At 38.5% G+C, this 21,445-nt stretch overlaps 1 protein-coding gene across 1 annotated transcript in view; it reads right to left on the bottom strand.

The window, feature by feature from the left end:
- The window catches only part of galnt7 (UDP-N-acetyl-alpha-D-galactosamine: polypeptide N-acetylgalactosaminyltransferase 7), a 29,429-nt gene extending 10,287 nt beyond the window's left edge, over positions 1-19,142 (bottom strand). Inside the window, 8 exon segments of the mRNA XM_084716195.1 lie at positions 2,033-2,215; positions 5,178-5,257; positions 5,515-5,645; positions 6,520-6,686; positions 11,330-11,658; positions 11,661-11,686; positions 11,763-11,874; positions 18,579-19,142. Of these exon segments, the coding sequence (XP_084572321.1) occupies positions 2,033-2,215; positions 5,178-5,257; positions 5,515-5,645; positions 6,520-6,686; positions 11,330-11,658; positions 11,661-11,686; positions 11,763-11,874; positions 18,579-18,701 (1,151 nt within the window). The 5' untranslated portion in view covers positions 18,702-19,142.
- Positions 19,143-21,445: the final 2,303 nt, after the last annotated feature.

Below are 21,445 nucleotides of genomic sequence, written 5' to 3'. Positions count from 1 at the left end.
TCACTCCCAGTGGCTTTTAGAATAAACCCAGTCATGTCTTGAAGGCAGTGCTACGCAATCCCTATAGTTCAACTGGTCTAAAAGACAGAGTAGCTTCAACAGAAAAACACTAAAATGATTTGCTAACCTGACCTTATAGTTACTCCAAAAGTATGAGAAATTAAAACTAAGAGTAGAAGTCCCACCAAATTAAACACAGCGCATGGTGGTGAAACATCAAGTAACCAATTAACACCCGATAGTAGAAACATTAAGAACAAGAGAGGCAGTCGGTGGACAGGACAGTACGGAACAACTGCCCATCACATTTAGTTGGTTAGTGGTTATATGCAGCAAAGGTTAGACTCGTCATATATCACCTATTCTTAAGAATTAGGACAAATCATGTCCTACCAAAAAAAAAGATTAAAAATTATGAATACTCGCAACACTCGAATTCCAGTTTTCAATTAAGCTTTGAGTGTGTGTCCGTGTGTGCGTGTATGTGTGTGTGTGTGTGTGTGTGTGTCTACACATACATACGAGGGGCATTCAAAAAGTTCTAAGACAAATGACATAAATTCAAACTGAGTCAAAATAGTGTAACAAAATGACCTTGAATCGTACCACTGATGACTTATAAACAAATTTGACAAGTTACAGCATTCTAACTTTGTTATTCAATGTTCCAGGTTACATATTACAAAACCAACTTTTTTGACCGTCCAAAATGAGCCAATTTGAAGTTCGAGCAAACATCAAATTTCTAACAAAACTTCAATGGAAACCTACAGAAATCACTGAAGCTTTGCAAAATGTTTATGGAGACTCTTCACCTTCTAGAGCCGTATTTTCAAAGTTGAAGGAACGTTTGAAAGGAACAAGATTTCAGTCCATACTTGAAGCGAAGAGGGAGGTTGTGACCTGGTTGACTAGACAAGCTCCAGAATTCTATCAAGAAGGAATTTCTCGGTGGAAACATCGCTTGCAGAAGTGTATTGAGTTAGGTGGATCTTATGTTGAAAAATAATTTTGTATCTTTCATAAAGTTTTTTTTCAATTTGTCTCAGAACTTTTTGAATTACCCTCGTATATAAAAATATTACATGCACTTGATGAAATTTTTTGGCTTGCTTTCTTTTTTTATTTTCTAAACTTACTCTGTGCCAGATAACAGCCATGTCCCAGAGAATAATTTACAACTTTAAACAGTTAAAAGCATTCAAAATCTAAAACTAGCAATACTTACTAATAACAAGGGTATAAAAATGTGCTATTATAATCATTTTGTTTTAAAATTGATTTTAAGGAAAATGTTGGCCCTTTAAAGTTGTGTCCCAGATTTCCGTCAACTCAGTTAGATTTTTTCAAAAACATGATTTAATCAGGCATAAAAAGGGTCAGCTTTACCCCGAGGACCCCTGTCTCACTTCCTGGTTTAAAAAAGGAAGGAATACTCCTCAAGCACTGATATACTTTCTATTTTTCCACATATTAATTAAATAAAATTGCTATCAGATGTGTCTCAACCAAAACATGTCAACTCCGTAGCCTTTCTAAATCAAAGCTAAATAAGAATTATGGTTTATGGTGTATTCTTGTCAGCTCTCTACCACGTCAACATTTAATAAAAAAAATGTAATTACTGGGAATTTGGCCCGTTACAAGGTTTACTAGCCAAGAGTTTGATCTTTTTAAATATATTTTCTGGCATAACTGTAGTGTAAAAATCAAAACTCCATCAAAATACAGTTTTGTCCCAATTTTCAATAATAAGTGATATTTGAAGTTTTCCAAAGAGATGGTTTTAAAGATCAGCTGTTTGTACCCACACACCCTGCTCTGAACACTTGGGTTAATTTAGGCAGTCCTGCTGAGATGAGTTTTTTTTTCTGTATTTTTTGACCACATGATTTAAAATTAGCATTCTTTAAACTGGTTGGGCTATTACAGTCAGACATATGATTAGCTTTTGTCCCGGTTAGCTGGGATGTGTTTGTCTTAAGTGTTTACACTGTCCATATTAGTCAGGAGGCTTGATGGTTTTCTGTACCTATATGGCTCAGTCAGAGTTTTTCGCCGATTTTTTTCTCTGTCTCCCAGAGGAACTCGCTTCCAGAGCATGCTCCAATCCCAGGCTCCTCTAGCGAAGCCATCGTTGTCTCCTCCACCCTGGGGTTCGATGGTGAACTTCTGGCCGTGGATGGAGTCTATCAGAGGCACCGTACACACCGTTCTGATAGAGTTGGGGTGGGGCCATGCATACAAGATACATGGGGGGAAGATATGTGGGGGTGGTGCACATGCAGGGGGCAAAAAAACAGGCAAATACGGACAGCAACGCCGGTGATGACACAAAGACATGGGGTGGGGTGTCAGAGACCAGGACAGAGCGAGACACAGTGGAGGATAGAACAGGTGGGGTGAAGGGATGGGAGATGGAGACACAAACAGAACAGGGATGAGTGTTAGCATGCCAGCTGCTATATGTGTACCGGTAGGGCTGGGTGGTATGTTTTCTCTTAGCCTTCTCTCTCTGGCTAAGTGGAACTCTCTTCCAGAGCAGGCTCCAATCCCATGCTCCTCTAGCCAGGCCGTCCTCATCTCCACCCTGCTGGGGCTCCATACTGTACTCATTACCATCTATATAGTCTATCAGCGGCACTGTACATACTGTCCTACACACACACACACACACACACACACACACACACACACACACACACACACACACACACACACACACACAAACACAAACCTTTGTCTGTATTGGGCTATGATGATTAGTTGAGCACTACACACTAAGCTCAGGCATGTATTGAGTCATTACTTAATCTGACAGCACAGTGCTATTGTTTTGCACTGCAGAAAGTAAGGGCTGCAGGCTAAAGTATTCTGTGGCTCACACACAGGCAGGGTTTCTGCAGGTTTCAACAGGTTCAATTTAAGACTTTAAAACCATCCGGAATGCAATTTAAGACAATTTGTCACGTCCACTCTGGCGAAAAAGCACAAAGGATATGAAGGAAAATTCGTGTTTCAGAATTATTTGTAAAATAAGTTAATTTATTCACGCTCAGTTGGATGTGACTAACAGAAACCTGTGTGTCCGTTCTAACCCACACTTGAGGCTTTTAGGGATATCAGAAATAGGGAACATTTTTGAAACTAGGGCTATACCGAGTCATCAGTTCAGAAGATCCCAATTCAACTTGCATTTTTTCAGCAAATCAGTGCAAATTAGTTGTTTAGCTGCATCACTGTAGATTAGGGCTGCATAATCTGGTAAAAAATAAATCATATTGCAATTATTTTGACTGAAACTGCAATTGTGATATGCGATACGATAAGTAGAAATGATAATTTTTGTCATAATTTTCATTTTCACTGAAAAAAAACCCTACTAAAATAGTTATGTGACATTTGTTGAGGTCTGACTCTGTACCAAAAAAACAAGACAACAAGATTTTTTGGCCAGAGCATCTCTGCAGCACAACAGCACTTCATTATAATGCTATTTTGTCACACACTTTTCCTTTGTCATATAATTGCAGGGTTCTGTGATTTGGATATTGCACTTGGCTATATTGTGATTTCAGTAATATTGCTGCCCTACTGTAGATAGAACAATGCAGGAGCAACAGAATGGCAGGCTGTAAACTTTACAAACCACATCTCAAAATGACTACAAAACTAACACAAAACACAAAGTGAAGCAGGGCAGCTCTTGTTGGCTGCTCTGATGCTCTCTGCTCCGCTGTCAGCAGCCCGCCAGGAGAGACACTTCATGTTGGGATTTCATACATGAATAATACATAGGATGCACGCTTTTACTTTCTCCAGCTCTGTGAAAATCTGATGTTTTCATATTACAGATGTCAGAGAAAGTAGCTGATAGTAGAGTTAAATGTGGTGCTGAACTGAAAAAAAAGAAACTACTAGTCTGGCTTTAGTATTAAACAGCCAAATCCATTCCACTGACAAAATTCATGTACAGCACTTTTTGTAACAGCTCACCTATGTATTCATTGCTTTTATACGACTGATGATTAATTACTGTGTGTTAAGTCCAAAGAACCTCCACTACTAAAGTTGGCGTTGATACAAACGCTGTTAGGAGGTTGTCTACAGGAGCTGCAAGTTAACATTGTTAAAGCAGAGTGGGTCACAGTGGGGTCGAACTTTGGTGATGCTCCCAAAGTGAATACAGAGCAATGTTTGGTGGTGACAGGTGTTTGCTGGGTACTTATTACAACTACTTCATGTTCGTCAAACTTCCCATGCAACTCTAATGACTCTTTTCAACATGCTTTGTATGTGTGGCAAGCCAGATCACACTGGACTTCCATTTGAACTAACTTTAACAGAATAAATTTGACTTCTAGAAGTAGCTATTTTTTTGATGAGCACACCATGCTGCCAGACACCAGCTAGGCTTAGGCCATTGGATAAATATTATATATATTATATATTTTAGTGGGTTTTACATGTTCTTCTGTTGCATTTGAATGAAGTGTGTTAACAAGCCAATTAAGCTCATCTTACTGCAGTAAAACGAGAGGAACTTGAAGGTCGAAAAGCAAGTGGCCGTATTTCTTTGTTTAAATAGATCCTGTACACTCAAAAATCATTGTAGACATTTCCTTTTAACATCTCCCTCCGCTGGCTGAAATATATGATGTTTTAGAGCAGCGAGCAAAAGCAGATTTAATGCAGCGATGAAAATAAACAAAAACTCAGACACCGTCTTTATAGAGATGGGGTTATCAGTGCTATACAGCAACCATCTCTATCGCTGGATCAGGACAGAAAAGAATATTATTATTAAAATATGTGAATACTGTATACAGATACGGAACTACAGCTGGACTCACTGATGATGTTATGTTTAAAACCTGTCATCTGCATGCCTAAACACATCAACAGTAAGTTACTAATAAAAAATATAGCATAAATTATTTATTCTGCTACTGAATAATGTTGCTGTATTTGTACATTACACTGTCTGATACAAAAATACCAAATGTAGAAAAAAGAGAGATGTGCTGAAAAGTTAGGGTGATGATAAATGGCCTGTAACTGAATAATAAACCAGTCTGTAAACAGTCTGTTAGTTTATGACCAGCTTTTCTAATCTCAATAGACACTGGCGGCTATTATCAAATGTGTGAGGCTGAACATGTGTGTTTGTGTGTTACCTGTCTTTTGAAATAGGAGAAATCAGAGGAGCATACCAGTTGATGCCAACCTCACAATGAGCATCCAGGTAGATCAGCACCTAGAAAACAGACAAACACAAATGCTGATGTCATCTGTGTTCCTTTCTGTTTATTAAGAATGTGATGGTGGAAGTCTGACCAATGCAACTGTTTATTGTAGTGTTTCACCCCTGATTTCAGTTGAAGTTAGAAACTGTATTGGACATTTTGAACATATGCAAAGCCACTGATAAATATTCATACACTAGCAACAGTAGCTGTGGTAGGAGCAGTTACATTTGTGGATGCAGTAGCAAGAGGATTGTATAATACCTACCTGTCCTTTAGTGGCCTTCTTGGCTCCTATACTCCTGGCCTGGATTAGTCCTTCTCTCTTTTCATTTCTGAAAAGTTTTACAAGACCGTTCCACTGCTTGATGTAGTCCTCCAAACGCTCCTTCAGATGGACTACACACACACGCACACACACATGCGCACACACACACACACAGAAGAGATCTTGACAAAAATGCTCTTCAGTACTACACGTCACACATTATATTTCACTTTGAAAACCAGAAGCAGAGGTAACTGACAATATTTGGAAGTAATAAAGTGATCCAGTTGTCATCTTTAGACAGAATTAACTAATGTCTCCTCATCCCACTATCTTAACCACACTGTCACAGGTCAGCTGTCATTCAGTGCTACACCACGTTTCATATATCTGTGACAGTTCTGTCTCTGTCAATTAAACAGCAGCAGGCTCTACTATGAACTGGGGTTGCACAATTCATTGAAATATTATCAAAATCACAATGTGGTCAAATGCAATACACAAATCACAGAATCTGCAATTTTGAGAAAAGGCAAAATATGTGACAAAACAACAACAGTGTTGTCGAAATTATTTATTGTCTAATCTCTAGCTCCAGAAAGATTTGGTCCAGCTATGAAATGACAACAACCTAGTCAACAAGTGTGAATTTAACTTGATATTTCATGTATTACAAGCAGAATCAGAGCATATCCATACTCTGTCTTTCCTTTTTGTTGCACAGAGTGAAACTTAAGTTGGTTTGTACTGTGCAAACAAGCAGAGTGGCCTGGGCTGATAGCTTCACAATCAGTTGATAACCTTGCTACATAATTTGACTTCACCATGGTGACAAAGGTGTGCAGTCAGCTTTAAGCCAAACACAAGTGCTTAGGGAGCCCTTTCAAATCTGATTATTAATTATTGTTCTTATTGATACTGAAATGTTCAACAGATACACACACAATACATCTAAGATTACATTTTTTCCAGCTCCTATACTGTATGCAAGCAGAGTACACCCACCTTTGTTGCTGAAGTCATCTATCATGACTATCTCAGCCAGGTATTTTCTGGGAGTCCTCTTGATCACACTGTGGACGGTTCTCATCAGTGTCGACCAGCCCTCATTGTGGAAGACGATCACAACACTGGAAGTCAGCAGTCGATCATCATAGTGCCAGAACTTACACCTGGAGAGAAATTAGCATTCAGAAATATTATCTTAACAAATGGATCCATTTCCTTTGCTCCTTTTAATCTATTACTCTTGATTTGACACCCCACACTGCCCACCTACAGCAACCTCAAACGGTCAAAGCTCAAACCAGAAATTCATACTTTCAAAATTCAATTTCATTCATGAGAGATGTTCATTTAGGCTCTTTGTGCTGTGTGCAGTTTTCAGGGGTTCTATTCATTTTCGCCTAAAATCTTATTTTATTTTCTTATGGCACCAGATTGAGTTTTATTTTAGCAGCATCATTGCTATACTGCATATAAAAGTAGTAAATAAAATGCTAAACTTTAGCTGTTCCTGCTCATCAAACACTGACTGACATGGTGTGGATTGTTTTCAGAAATATCATTCATGATATAGACTCAGAAGTACATGATTCAGCTTTTTTGTATGGTCTACTGTTAAAAAAGCAAAACAGAAATCACAATAAATTGGATAATCAAATCGTAATACTTGTAGAAGCAATACATATCAAATCAGCACCCAAGTATCAAGATAATATCAAGTGTATCGTCACAGCCCTAGTCCTAGCCCTATTCCTCAGCCACTAAATAATGATTTACAACTGAGTGGCTGAGTTTTGAACATTTATTTATCAGCTGATAATAGATGCTCACATCTTGAGAAATTAATTTCCCAACATGCTTTCAATACCATCAATAATACAGACTCTTTTCTTTCTATTAAACTGATGCAGATTGGGATACACACACACACACACACAAGCTTTACTTTGATCTCAAGAAGCTGGAGCCTTTATTGTGGAGCTGTAAGAAAATATTGATAGATTTGAGTATTGCAACATTATGTTTGGTGACACTGTATCAATTCTCAAAAACACTTTATTGTGATATATGCAAAGATTCATTGTGTTCCATTATTGTTATTTAGCTTCACTGTTCTGACTGCACAAAAAAGTAACCTGGTGAAATACCAGGAGGGTATATGATGGTATGGAAAAATAGATAACACCCAAGCCTATTAAATAGAGTACCATTGGTTTTTTTTTTGTGGCTCGTGGGTGAAGCAAATCTACCAGCCACTTACATATTTCACCAGCATTTAGCTGGTGGCTGTGGCTCATTTTGTGCCCGGTCTGTGTGTTAAGATTTGACTGAGTTCTGAGAAGAAGTGTGGTGTTTGTGGTAAATTGTGTCAATCACGAGATTTTTTTCAGAGCGCATAATGAATTAATTATATGAATACCAAATAATGAATTTTTACTTTGGTACACAAGATATTATTACATTGTCATCAATAGTTATCATGTATATTGAGATCTTTAAGACATTCACTCAGGGGCATTAAAAAACATTCAGCTGTCAGTACGTTCATTTCAACACACCGTTATATCATTAAAGATAGCAAACACAATTTTTTTAAGTGGCATAAATATAGACACACCCTTAAATACATATCTCACCCTCCACAAGGATAATGACTGTTTGTCTTGTAGTACAAGGTATAGTATGCAGTTTTTTGTTTCATTCACTTGTCAGTTCTTATGACTTTAAGATCTAAAGTACAAGTACATTGCTATTGGCTTGTAGAGTGTGGACTGTGGAATTCGTTTCTCCATAAATCTGAAGTAACAACTTTTCAGTGAAAAACAGTTGTCTTGTAATGGATGGGGTAATGGAGGATTTTTGATCCTCCTGTCCTTTTAGGCCAGATGTAAATGTATTTTCTGTGTTTATTCAGAGGCAATAGTAAAAATACTTTAAAGATTGTGCCCTAAGTTTATGTTACAGCATATTAAATCACTGGGTGGGACAGAGAAATTAGGTGATGTCAAACATGATGCATCCATGATGCGGTAATGTAGAGGACTGGCTCAACCATCCTGTATAATCTGCATTTGTTAAAACCGGTTAAAGGCAGCTTGTTCAGTGGGGTGTGTATGAGTTACACCCTTGAGTGTGTTCGTCCTTTAACACAAGTTAATGATCACATGTTTGGGCTGGTGTGGTGCTACCCATATTAGACAAACAGTCAGGCAAATGAGTATGTGTGTGTGAGTGACATGTTACTTTTAACAGTGAATACTTAACACTAACAGGAGACACTATTGTCATAATAACACACTTAAGCCATGTTAACTGTGTGTTTGCAGTAATACAGGTCATATAGCCAAGAACTTAGCTTAACAGCTAGCATGTAGAGGCTAGTTTTCTCCAACAGGCTAATTACAGCACTACACTGAATACACTTAACTTGCCCCATCACAGCTATATTGGTCTATATCAGTGTCAGTGTATATAGGATGTCAGTTTCAGTTAATTTTGCTTTTGGTAGCTGACAACAACTAACCACTTAAAAAAACGAAAAATAATGTGAAATACAAGAGCGCTCTAGTCTGGCGCTGCCATACCTCAATGAGGTCAGGCATGGCATTTCAAAGCACTACCCTTTAATGTTTTGGGTTGTAAATGTTTTGCCTATATTGTTGCTGCTGGCTCTGTCTGTCTCCCTCACTCCTGCACAGTGCTGCATCCAGTTCACTCAGTCCACTCAGCTGATTGGCACTCAGAGCTCAGCAAAACAGGTTAAATCATCAAACTGTGAACTCATTGTCTTTCTACACAGTGCAGCCAAACACCAGGTTAAAACATACACTGCAGACCTACAGATGCGGAACACTATTCTATTAAAATTCACTGTTGTGATATGAAGGGAAAAAGAGGAAGAGAGCGCAAGGGAGGAAAAGCGTCAAACAGACTTCATGTCTTTGATGAGGGCTTACTTGTTTTTCTGGTATTAAACAATGACAAGCACTTCCGGAACTATTTGTGTGTTTATTTCATAAGAGCACACAGTGCAGTATGATCCTAACTTTAACTGTGCTGCTATTGTGTAGCTATAATGCATAAAATTGGGAGGATTTAAATTAAATAAACACTCAAATATTTACAAATGTGTTCTTCATTGTTGAATAACAGCTAAACAAGTAAGCCTTCATCAAAGAAATGAAGTCTTGACATGTATCTCGACTTCTCTCCCTATCTCTCGTTTTCTCCTCATACAACTGTGAATTTTAACAGCTTAGTTATCCACATCTGTAGGTATAGCATGTATTTTTCAGCTTGGTATTTGGCTGTACTGTGTAGAAAAAGAATGGAGCTCACAGTTTCAAGATTTAAGCTATTTTTTGCACTCTTAGCACCAATCAGTTGAGCATGTGTGTGTATTTGGAAGAGAGGGAGACAGACAGAGAGATGTCCAATTTAATGTGGACACGGAACTGTTTTTTAAGAGCTTTAAATGAATCCTCGTATTTGTTGTTGACTGGTGCACAATGAAGAAATAAGATGTACGAATTCGCAAATCTAGAGTTCCCTTTTAGACACTAGCGCAGTCTGTCCAAATGCTAGTTCATTAACATGCCTAAATTTAAAAAAATGTTTCTTCCATTTCAATTTCAGAGGTTTGAAATAACCATAAAGTATTTGTATTTTTTTTAAGCAATCTGAACTAATAAAACAAAGCCATTTGATTTAAATGATGTGTTATCCTTCATTATATTGACCTAGTTTAACAGGTGTTAAACCCGTCACATCAACACTGGAACATATACGTATATATCTCAGCAGTGTTATGATTAGACTCTTGTGTTTATCAGAGTTGTTATTAAAGAATCGGGTGGGCCAGAGAACACTTTCAGACTGCAAATTGGGCCATGGCATTCCTAGGATTGAGAATGGCTGGATTACCAGTAATTTACACCAGGCACGGCTGCGCCGCAGCACTCGGGCCTATTCACGGCCATTCTAGTCAATGCTGCGTCCCAGAAGCGGCTCGGCGCTCTGTTCCACAGAGAATACGCAGCAAGTCTATTTTTGAGGCAGGGAGAATCCGGTTAATTTTCAAAATAAAAGACCCCGTGCAGACTCTTGATCATAAAGACAGACAGAAAATAAACAATGTAACTACATAGCCTGTTTATCCATGGTAGAAGCACAAAGAGCAAGGAAAGAGGACTTAATCAACAAAATCAGAGCAAGTTAACATAATCAGACATAATCAGGCAAAACACTCCGCTGCTGAAACGCTGCTGGTGGGAATTTCAGTTGCATGCATGATGGAACAAAACCACGGCAAAGCCGCGCCTGGTGTAAATTACGGGTTAGACAGTGCAACGTCATAGAATACAGAGAGAGAACTGAGTTGCTGTGCCAAATAAACCTTATAGCACTAACAGCTTATTACAACTTTATTATAACAGCAGAGGAAGTAAATAGCATTATTTCCTCTGCTCCCCTCTGTGTTGTGCCTTGCCCTCTGTACAATAGAGAAGACGAGAGAAGCAACCGGACTGCCACCCCAAGGCAAAAGTAGGGGAAGCACTGTTGATTTTCATAAAGAATTGATTTTAGCGCTATTTTTGGCATTCAGTAAAAAGATTTTTTTTGGCCTGACCTTTACAATTATTGGGGAAATACTGCGATGATAAAACTGTCACAGACATGCCACATTAGGATACAATTGCAAATAGGTGATACGGTGCTGTACTAGTAATCTGGAGCTGATATCAGCTATATCAGCTAACAATACAACAAATAAAGAAGGTGACAAACTCGTAATCAGTATGAAACTCACTCTTCATGGCGGATGTCACTGATGGTTCTGTCCAGTGAGATCATGTCACTAGCCACCATGTTGAAGCCAAACTCTTTGATGGAGGCTTGGACGGCATCTTTGTACTCTGAACCCAGGACGAAAGGCTTGGCTCCCTCTCCAGGACCACCAGGGACACCCGGAGGCTCAGGTTCCTTGGGCTCAAAATTTCCCAGGATACCTTTCTTCAGGACAGGGCTGATGTGGTCAAAAGTATGGGGTTTGAATGTCACATACTGCTGCTGGATCACCTGCTTCTGGTTGGGCTGCTGGTCGGGATTCTGGGGATTATTTGCCCCTCCTGGAAATGATAACCAGGAACCAAAGATGACCCAAAAACTATGTACAACAGCAAAATTACCTTGCAAATATATTTTGCTGGTAAAAGTCACACAAAGACCTGTTAATGTCTCACCATGTTTGAGTCTGATGGAGTTTAGGTCGACCTCCACCCCCTCCACATGAGGCCATGGCACCACAGGCTTAAACTGATCCGCTAGGTCTCCTTTGGGCAGCAAATTGTCTTCCTGTATAGCAGGCAGTATTATACACAACACAGATGCACATTATTAATATTACATATAAGAGAACAATACCGTGGTTTAACTTGCTAGGACAAAGATAATAAAAAATAAGTTAAGGTGAGCAGGGGGACACAACACATTGGTTCAGCAAAAAGCTGCTACGTGTATTATTTGGGTGGTTGCGAACAAAGAGGGATGAGTACAAGGCAGGCTACATCAGGTTCTGTGGGTTTGTCATTATGACCAAACATGCTGAACTTTTGAAGACTCATATTGCTCATTATTTTAAGGTCCCATATTTACTGTGGTGAGTCTGACGCATCCAACCTCCTTATGCCTTCCAGCAAAAACATCCAACACACACATCACACTATCACACTACCAGCCCAGAGCACTGACAAAGTTATGTGTTATGTCAGGCTCAGTTTGGGCTGATTTTAAGTTTTCAAGCCAGTTTGTCATATTGCCTATTAGTAATACAGTACATTTTAATAGCAGTAATACAGATTTAGACTACTTTTTAATGAGTGTGAATGTAATAAAGACAAATGCTAGTCGGGTCAGTTCTCTTACAATCAAACTAGTTTAAGCCCATACACTGAACCGGACCTGCAAAACCGGAATCTCACCCAACCCTGTCAGGCCTGTGTGTCTCAGCTTGCTTTAATGCCTGTCCTCAGTCTCAATGAATCTGTTAAGCCTATTGTAGTAGCCTAATTATATTAATCTCCCGGCTGTCTGTGTCTCATTTCAAATGTATTGGATCTGGATCTTCGTTACTTCATTCTTCCAGGATATTCAGCTTCCCTCTCTCTCTCCATATGTGCATTTGTTTTTTCCTTTCATCTATGTGAATGTTGTGCTTGAGTTTTGCTCTTGTGTGATTGTGTAAAGGAGGTTGTTTGGCTCGGGTCTGTTTGGTGATATCTGAAGTTGCTCGATGTCTATCCATCCCTCCTGTGTTGCTTCTAAAGATTCTTCCAGTTTTTCCTAGTATTGAGGATCTAATGACAGAGGGAATCAGATGCTCCGCAAATTGTTAAGCTCCTTGAAGCAAACTCATTACTGGTGATATTTGGTTACATAAATAAAACTGACTTCACTCAATTCACACCTAGTTGAAATGTAGGACAGCAACAAAAGATTATTTTCATTTTCTCTTAATCTGCTGATTATTTTCATTATAATTCATTTAATTCATAAAATGGTAAAAACTGAGAGAAATGTTCATCATAATTTCCCAGAGATCAAAGTGACATTTTCAAACGGCTTCTTTTGTCCAATCAACAGTCCGAAATCCAAAGACTCTTCATTTACTGCCATAAATGACAAAGACAAACAGCAAATCCTCACAGTGAAGAAACTGAAACGAGCAAAAGTTTGACATCATTGCTTAAAAAAATAACTGAAATGGATAATTGGCAACTAATTTTCTTTTGATCAACTAACTGATTAATCATCTAATCTCAGCAGCTCTTCAAAAATGGCTTATTGCAGCCAGCACTGCAACGATTAATCACCTATTAATCAAGTATTAAATTAATCACTTAGTTGTTTTTGTTTAATGATAAAATTCTCTGATTTCAGCTTTTTAAATGGGACTATTTTCTGGTCTCTCTACTTCTCTGAACTGAATATATTTGGGTTGTGGGTGAAAACAAGGCATCTGAGGAAATGCTCTTGGGCTTTGGGAGACAATGATCAACATTTTCACTGTTTTCTGACATTTTATAGATTAAAGAACTAATCAGTTTATCTGAAAAATAATCAACAGATTAATCGATCACAGAAATAGTGGCCCTAGAGGCAGCTTTAAAGACAATGCAATACACATTCCTGGTAATGGTATGACACTATCCCCCTACAGGTGCCAAGATTGTGCCTTACTGTGATTTTACAGGTAACTGTGTCATATTTCACTACAAGTGAGTCATAAACATTAAAAAGCGCATGCTGATTGAATTTAATTTGACTAAAGAAGTCTACCAGCTATCGATGGCCAGTGTAATACAATTATCACCAAAGCCAAATTTCATCAAAATTTCAATTTGTACAATTTGTTTTGTTGCTGTCTTGCACTTTGCTAACACCTTATAGCTGAAAGAAGAATGCGGAGATGACTAGGACTGCAACTAAAGATTGTTATCATAGTTGATTAATTGGTTGATTATTTTCTCGTTTAATTAAAATAAATAGATATATATATAAAATATCAGAAAAAGCTGTAATATGTTCAGCAGTTTTTCCCAAAGCCCAAGATGACATTTACTGTCCCGAGGAGTAAAGAAACCAAAAAATAATCACATTTAAGTAGCTGGAATCAGAGAATTTTTTCCCCAAAAATTACTCACACCAATTAATCAATCAAAATAGTTGGCATTTAATTTAATAATCGATTACATCTTGCAGCTTTAGAGATGACAACAGGTATGCCAAACTGTGAGCTCCTACTGACAGCAGAGCGCAACAAACTGTGGGTGTTACGATGATGTGGTCTACCGTGTTGATACCTCCCAACTGTAGTGCACATTTACTAGTGTATTTCCTTCACATGGCCATTTTTGAAAATGCCTTGATGAAATATTAACTTGATTCATAAAGCTGCACTAGGAGGGACAGGGGTGGAGATACAGAATACAGGCTGTTGCAGATCTTGGTGAAGACCAAGTTAAGAAGGCAGAAGACAAACTTCTGAATTTCAAAAGCATTTCATCTGTATATGCTGATACTATCAATTGCTATCCATTAAGCTGAGTTGAAGCTATTGTCAGAGGACTCAATATTAGGGGTCAGTGATTAAACATTAACCAATCATCACTCTGTTGTGTTTAGTCAAGGCCATTTACAGGATGTAGTCTGTAACAGATAACACATTCTCCTGCCAACTTCATATCATGTCATTCACAGGAAGGCAGTATCTAGTCTGGATGGCTTGCTTAACTAAAGCTGACATATAATACTGTACTCTCTTAGCAGCTTTTGATGTAATTCTACTTCTTTGATTACACCCACAGACCTCAGACTACAGACAGAGCTGGTGAAATTAAATAACAGGAATACAGCTCACAAAATTCCAGAGTTCCCCCTGACAACACAAGGTGTTTATCCAGATAGGACAATAATTATCAAAGGACCAATTATTTAATTACTAGATAAATGTGTTATTTGCAGTTTATGCTGGGTATGAGACAAATCAACACACACATGCTTAAAAATATCTTGCACGAGTTCTATGTTATTCATCTCAGAATGTATTATGTGGGTAAGACAGGGGCAACATTTTATTCTCATTTTATAGATATGAATATATCTGTCAATCTTAATGTCGAGATCAGTGGATTGACTGGGTAGAGACAACATATCACTTTATTCTTGCAAAGCAAGACAATTTTTCCTGACTGCTGGGTATATTATCACAAGTTATGGGGCTTGACATGTTTTCTATGTTTCAAAGGTGGAGTAAGTGATCCTGGAGAAAGATAACTGATTATTAAGTTTTATTCCCAGGTTGTCAAATTTAGGCACTTTGGTTGGTCCAAGCCATCAACCCTAATTTGGTATTTAATAATCTGACAACCAGACTCAACAATCAATCTTTTTTTTTTCAAGAATCACTTACTGCACCTTTAACTTTATACTGTAAGTTTAAAAAGATATTGTTTTAGGATTTTCAGATGACTTATAACTTATAACACAACTTAGTTGTGTTCAACTTCTGAAGCTTAAAACTTGTGGTGCTGAGACAATATCATCGTCTATCACAATGTTTCATGATGGACATCGTCATTTACCAATTTGATAGACAATGCCCAACCCTATTAGCCAGTTAACTGACAGGTAGGGCAAAGAAACAACGCTGCAACCAATATACCCGGGCATATTGTTTTCACCTTACTAGGCAGATTAATAAGAAAATAATAAACAGGACATGTGCAATGTCCAGCAGCAACACTATCTTTTTAACTTCTCTTCTACATGTCAAAAACAGAACTTTGCGCACAACTCCTGTATTACAGCAACTCATGCTATTTCAAATATAGAAAGCTTTAAATCACTATGTTTTGATGGTAGAGGGCTCAATGGTCAGTGACTGTCAACCATCAGCAATGAATGATGGCATACATTAGCCCAACCCTATTAACATATATGTTTCTGATGGTGGGGCAAACTGAAGCATTGGAGGGGCCAGCCCCTGTATGTAGTATGTTGTACATGTAATGTATACAATATATCTGTACCTATAATGTACCTATGTTGGGAGTGCAAGATAATTAAGACATATATACCAATAGTTCCTCATCATGCTGCCATTCATGCTTTGAAGGTGGTAGGAATGAAACGATAATCTATTAATATTCCCAACAATTAGTATTGTTGTTTGAAATTTTAATTGTTATTGTCATAACTGTGTTTGATAACTATGCTTTGAAAAACTGATTACAAGCACTGTCCAGCATCAGCTTAAGTTAGCAGCAACCGTTCCCCAGATGCAGGCACAGCATCAACATGGGTTTGATTTCCTTCAAATAAAACACTGACATCACAAAGGACATTTACCATTTCAATTTGTTGAGGTTTTCGATATAAAACTAGTACTGTTTATCCGAAATTTTCAGCACACTTCCACAACACCATGATAATACTGATAATCATGATAATTTTAATCACTATAATCATCATTTGAAATGTTCATAAGCTTTATGGCAAGCCGTTAATAATTAACAGCTAGGCTCGATATGTATTGCAGATATCCATAATTTAATTCTTCCTATTCAAAAATAATGTTTCAGATATCCACAGCGTCATTCTATGTATACACAATTGTCATTTCAGATATCCACACCATCATTCTTACTAGGACAAATGATGTCACTTTTCCCTATTCATGTGTATGGGGTTTGTCATTACAGATAGTCATAATTAAGTTGCAGATATCGACAGCTCACATTGCAGATATCTACATCTGAATCAGGACTATCCCTTATTCCAGATAGAGATATCTACAACATAATTTTGACCAGTCGTAATTCCAGTTCAAGATATATTCAACCTCCCTTAGTTCAAGATAGCCACATTGTATTTTTTAGATATATTAAATTGAGTTTTACCTAGTCAGAATAATGCTGTAGATATCTTGAAGTGGAATTATGACTAGTCAAAATTATGTTGTAGACATCTCAAACTAGAATTAGGGACTGTCATAATTTAATTGCAGATATCAATCATCAAGTTGTAGATATCTTGAAATGAATTCCGATGAGAGACATCTCAAATTAGACTTAACTCTCATTCTGCCTAGTGAAGATGTAATTGCAGATATCTTGAATTCAAGTTTTGACTAGGCAAAATGATGTTGCAGATATCTGTAAAAGTGGGAGGCGAACTGAATTATAATTCAGCCCTGTGTAATAATTCATCCCAGTGAATCAAACCCATTCAAACAAGCTGTAAATTTCTGGTACAACTGTCAAGTGAACAAACTTCTCGTTCGCCACAAATTCCTTGGTTATATGCTCTTTCTATTTCATGGCATTCTCTAACTATTTTATCTATAACAGCAACCACCATTTCTTCTGCTTTCTCTTCTTCTTGTGGATTTCTTCTGCTAACACTCTTCAATTGTATTTTTCACTGATCCAATATCCAATGGAAAGCTTGCCATAATGAGCAAGGAACGGGATGCCTTGCACAACAACTCTGAGTCGTGATAATTATGTTATCTTTAACTTTAATTCTGCCTAATCAAAACTGAATTGCAGATATCTTTAACTGTCCTTTTGACTGGTCAGAATGAAGTTACAGATATCTTGAATGAAAATTCTTACTAGTCACAACGTAATCACGACTAGTCAAAATGAAGTTGTTGATATCTATAATGTTAATTCCAGATAGTGAAGCTTAGCCCTTAAATGTTAAAACGGCTTGCCATATAGGGTTTCATCTCTAGTTCTTAGTTGTGACCAAGACATCTTTATTTAGAGTCACTGGTTGTGATTTATTTTCCATAGCAAAAACAAGAGGCATCATAACTTGACGATCTAATTGACCATATCAGAAAGATATATTACTTGCGTTTGACAGGAACTGATTATTCAAAAGGTGTCAAGCATCAAATCTGACGTGACGCACTCGATGTGTGAGAATGACAAAAACGCAGTACCCCTATGCACTTTCTGGTCAAAATACCTTTGGGCAAAAACATGACTGGACTCATGTCAGCTGTTAACTTCCAACACAGTTCCGCCTCACGAAACTAGTATGGTGACATATGCGGATATGTATCCTGGAATGACCGTGGATGATTCAGGGATGTACTGTAACAGTAGCATGTAAAAAGAGGCAGTCAGCTTACTAAACCAGGGAGGTTACACCTGTACACCCAAATGTGCCTATTCATTAACATACATAACGCCAACTATGAAGGCAGCTAGCGTCGGAAGCTAGCTAGGAGCCAATCTCCATGACAACCAATGTAGTAAAGCTAGCCAAACAGCTGAATGAAAGCGTGTCCTCATGCTTCTTATTTTAGGAGTGATGCACGCAATCCTGCTACTACCACCCTGCTGCTATCACCCACGGACTTGTAACTCATTTGTTATAGCTAATGTATAACACATTTAGGCGTGTTGGGTTGGAGTTCTGCTAGCTCTGATAACTGTTCGTGTAGTTCCCTCTGTGGGTTAACTGCTTTGCTGTTGCCAACTCACCCGCCTTCCAAAAGGGTTTTCATCGTTGGGTTTGGGCGACAGAGAGGACCAGAGCACCACCAAGCCGAGGAACGTCCCGATGACAAGCAAACTCCGGAGAATAAACCCCACTTTCAGCCTCATGTTGGAAGCTCGGGGCTGCCAGCAGCTAAGCTAGGTTAGCTACAGGCTAACCGGCTGGCAGGGTAACCAGGCTGCTAACGACTAACGCTAGTTAATAACAACAAGGCTGGTACTAACTCGACGACTTGCAGCGGCACGACCGCGACTTTCCGTTAAAATTATATCTTGTATCCTGACAGGGTGGTGAAAACTGCTCCTTTTCGGGGTTCTTGACTCTTCCTTGACAGTCTCTGACCTGCTGCTGCTGACACCGCTCCTGCTCGGCTCCGGTGGCTCCAGCAGCCCCCCCGCGGTGAATCGTTAACTCTTCCTGGCTGAGAGGCACGCGCTCACCTCTGACACGCAACAATGTTGCCCGAAATATTAATTATTTTGTAATATTTTCAGTACTTTTCTTAACATCCCAAATTCAAGTATTTAAATTGTGTCCTACAAGTCTCACACGTATGAAAGCGCTCACTCGTGGACTTGTAACTCCTGTGTAAAGAGGTCTGTCTGGTTTTTGAATAGGTGACGTGAGGTGCGACGACGTTCTAACGCCAACACTTCCTGAAGGAATGCAAAACTTTTGATAACTCGATTATTCACATAGCTGAATATAAAATAATAGAGAACACACATGGTGGAATTATATATATATATATATAAAAAAAAAAAACAATGTAATGTAATGTAAGACTGCATAGGGAGTGTTTTCATCATAGGTGTGAACAGGTTATTCAAAAATATCTTCAGTCTTCATATCACCTCAGACATAATTTTATTTGTCAAAATTCCTTAGACAAATGTGTCAGGAAATATTTTGTTATTGCCAAGCACCACAGAAGAACAAATTATTTTTCAGCTAAGGACCTGGACTTAGAATCTGCCAAGACAGCTAGTTAATGTGTGTTTAGAAGACCAGTGTAGGGTTTAGTGGCAGTCTAGTGGTGAGCTTGCACAGAACTCGCAAAAAACATGGAGGGCAATATTTAGAGCTGGTGTTTGGTTTGTCCCCTCTGGCCTACAGTAGAAACATGGTGGACCTCTTAGAAGAGGACCTGCCTTCTTTTTAGATATTTAATGCCTAAGTCACGCCCCTTCCAGTGTGAGCCTTAGGACCAAAATTCAGAAAAAACATTAACAGTAGTTTATGGCGAGTGACCAATTAATTTTTGGTTCCATTTGAACTGTGCCACAAATTACACATTTGTTGTTTGTCAATTTAAAAGATCATTTTACAAGTCAAGAAAGTCTCAGTTTGTCATGGGTTTGTTGTAGTTAAGTTTTGTGTGAAACTGCTTTGTCAATTACCTCTCTTGTTTCGCCCACTATCCATCACCGACACTAGTGAAGAGAAAGAACGAGTAAGACCCACTGCTGTATAACTACATCCTGGAACGAAAAGATGCAAGCATTGTAGCTTCAGTGGCTAACATTAGCTTTTGGAGGGAGACAGTCATGATGTAACCACCCTGCCAAGTTTGAATGATTAAAAAAGTTGTTGCATATAAAAAATTAGGTCTTAAAATCCTGAGCAGTTTTCTCTGCTCTGAAACACTGGGAGACATGTCTCCTCCGCTGTCTCTTTTCAAACACCACTATGACCTGAAAATGACCTGAAGCATGGATGGTCAGTCTAGCAGCTTTCTTGGACATGTCCAGACATATTTGAGCCACCAGAGCCAGAGGACGGCGACAGGATGGTATTTTTTTCTTCTGTGTCTGGTTGTTGGAACTGAAGTGAGCTGAAGTGAACTGCTGGGCTGATTTGGACTGAGAGAGTCACTGAAGGAGGGTGCATAGTTTAACATTAGAGAGGGTGAGGGGAAGGGAAGGCAGTGTCGTTCATGTGTCTGTTCGTGGGGCTTATATAGTGTTGGGGGACCATTGCCCTGACATGTCACGGACCCATGTCTCAGGTCTGCCCAAAAAATCCTGAACATAGAAATGATGAACAACAATTTAATGGTCTAACTCCACAATTCAGTACTACATGGTTCTCAGGGTTTTCACATGTTTTCAGAAACTATGTTCTAACATGTATAAGAAGAACTTTATTCACCTATAAAGCACCACATGGGCTGGCCCCACTTTATATTTCTTAATTATTGTGTTTCCTGGCAATGGTTTAAGCACTGAGGTCTACTGAACAAGACCAAAGGGGACAGAGCACAAGCAGTTGTGGCTCCCACCCTCTAGAACCATCAACCCCTAGTTTAAAATCACTGAGTCAGTTGATAGTTTTAAGAAGCTGTTAAAATTTCATTTGTTTCATATGTACTTTATCCTGTAACCTGTATTTGCCTTCTGTATAGTTTTATTGTTTATTGTCATTTATTATTTGCTTATTTGTTTTTACCTTTTCTGGTTTATTTTTCTTATCATGTTTGCACAGTAGAGCACCTGAGGACCCTGGTTTCGAAAGGTGCCTTATAAATTACGTTTAGTTGCTTATTTTCAGGTGATTATACATTGTTCCATTTCTGCCAATAGAAAGGCGAAGTCACACCCCTTTTTCCATCCCACAAATCATATTTTTCAAGTTAAAATATAATTTTATACATCAGGAAAGTTGCAGTTTGTTGCAAAAGTGTTGAAGTACTGTGAAGACATAACTGGAAATAGCACACATCCAGAAGTCACGTAAGTCAAGTCATGACTTTCTGTCTCCACACGCTCGCAAACATTAGCCGCTGAAGCTACGATGCCTGTGTGTTTTTGTACCAGGATGTAGTCACCTACGGGCAATTTAGAGTCACCAA

The sequence above is a fragment of the Lutjanus erythropterus genome, chromosome 3, assembly GCF_056507025.1.
Source record: "Lutjanus erythropterus isolate fLutEry1 chromosome 3, fLutEry1.hap2, whole genome shotgun sequence".
In the NCBI taxonomy this organism is placed as follows: Eukaryota; Metazoa; Chordata; class Actinopteri; order Lutjaniformes; family Lutjanidae; genus Lutjanus; species Lutjanus erythropterus.
Note: the sequence above shows the minus strand (reverse complement) of the source record. Positions and strands in the feature narration are given on the sequence as shown.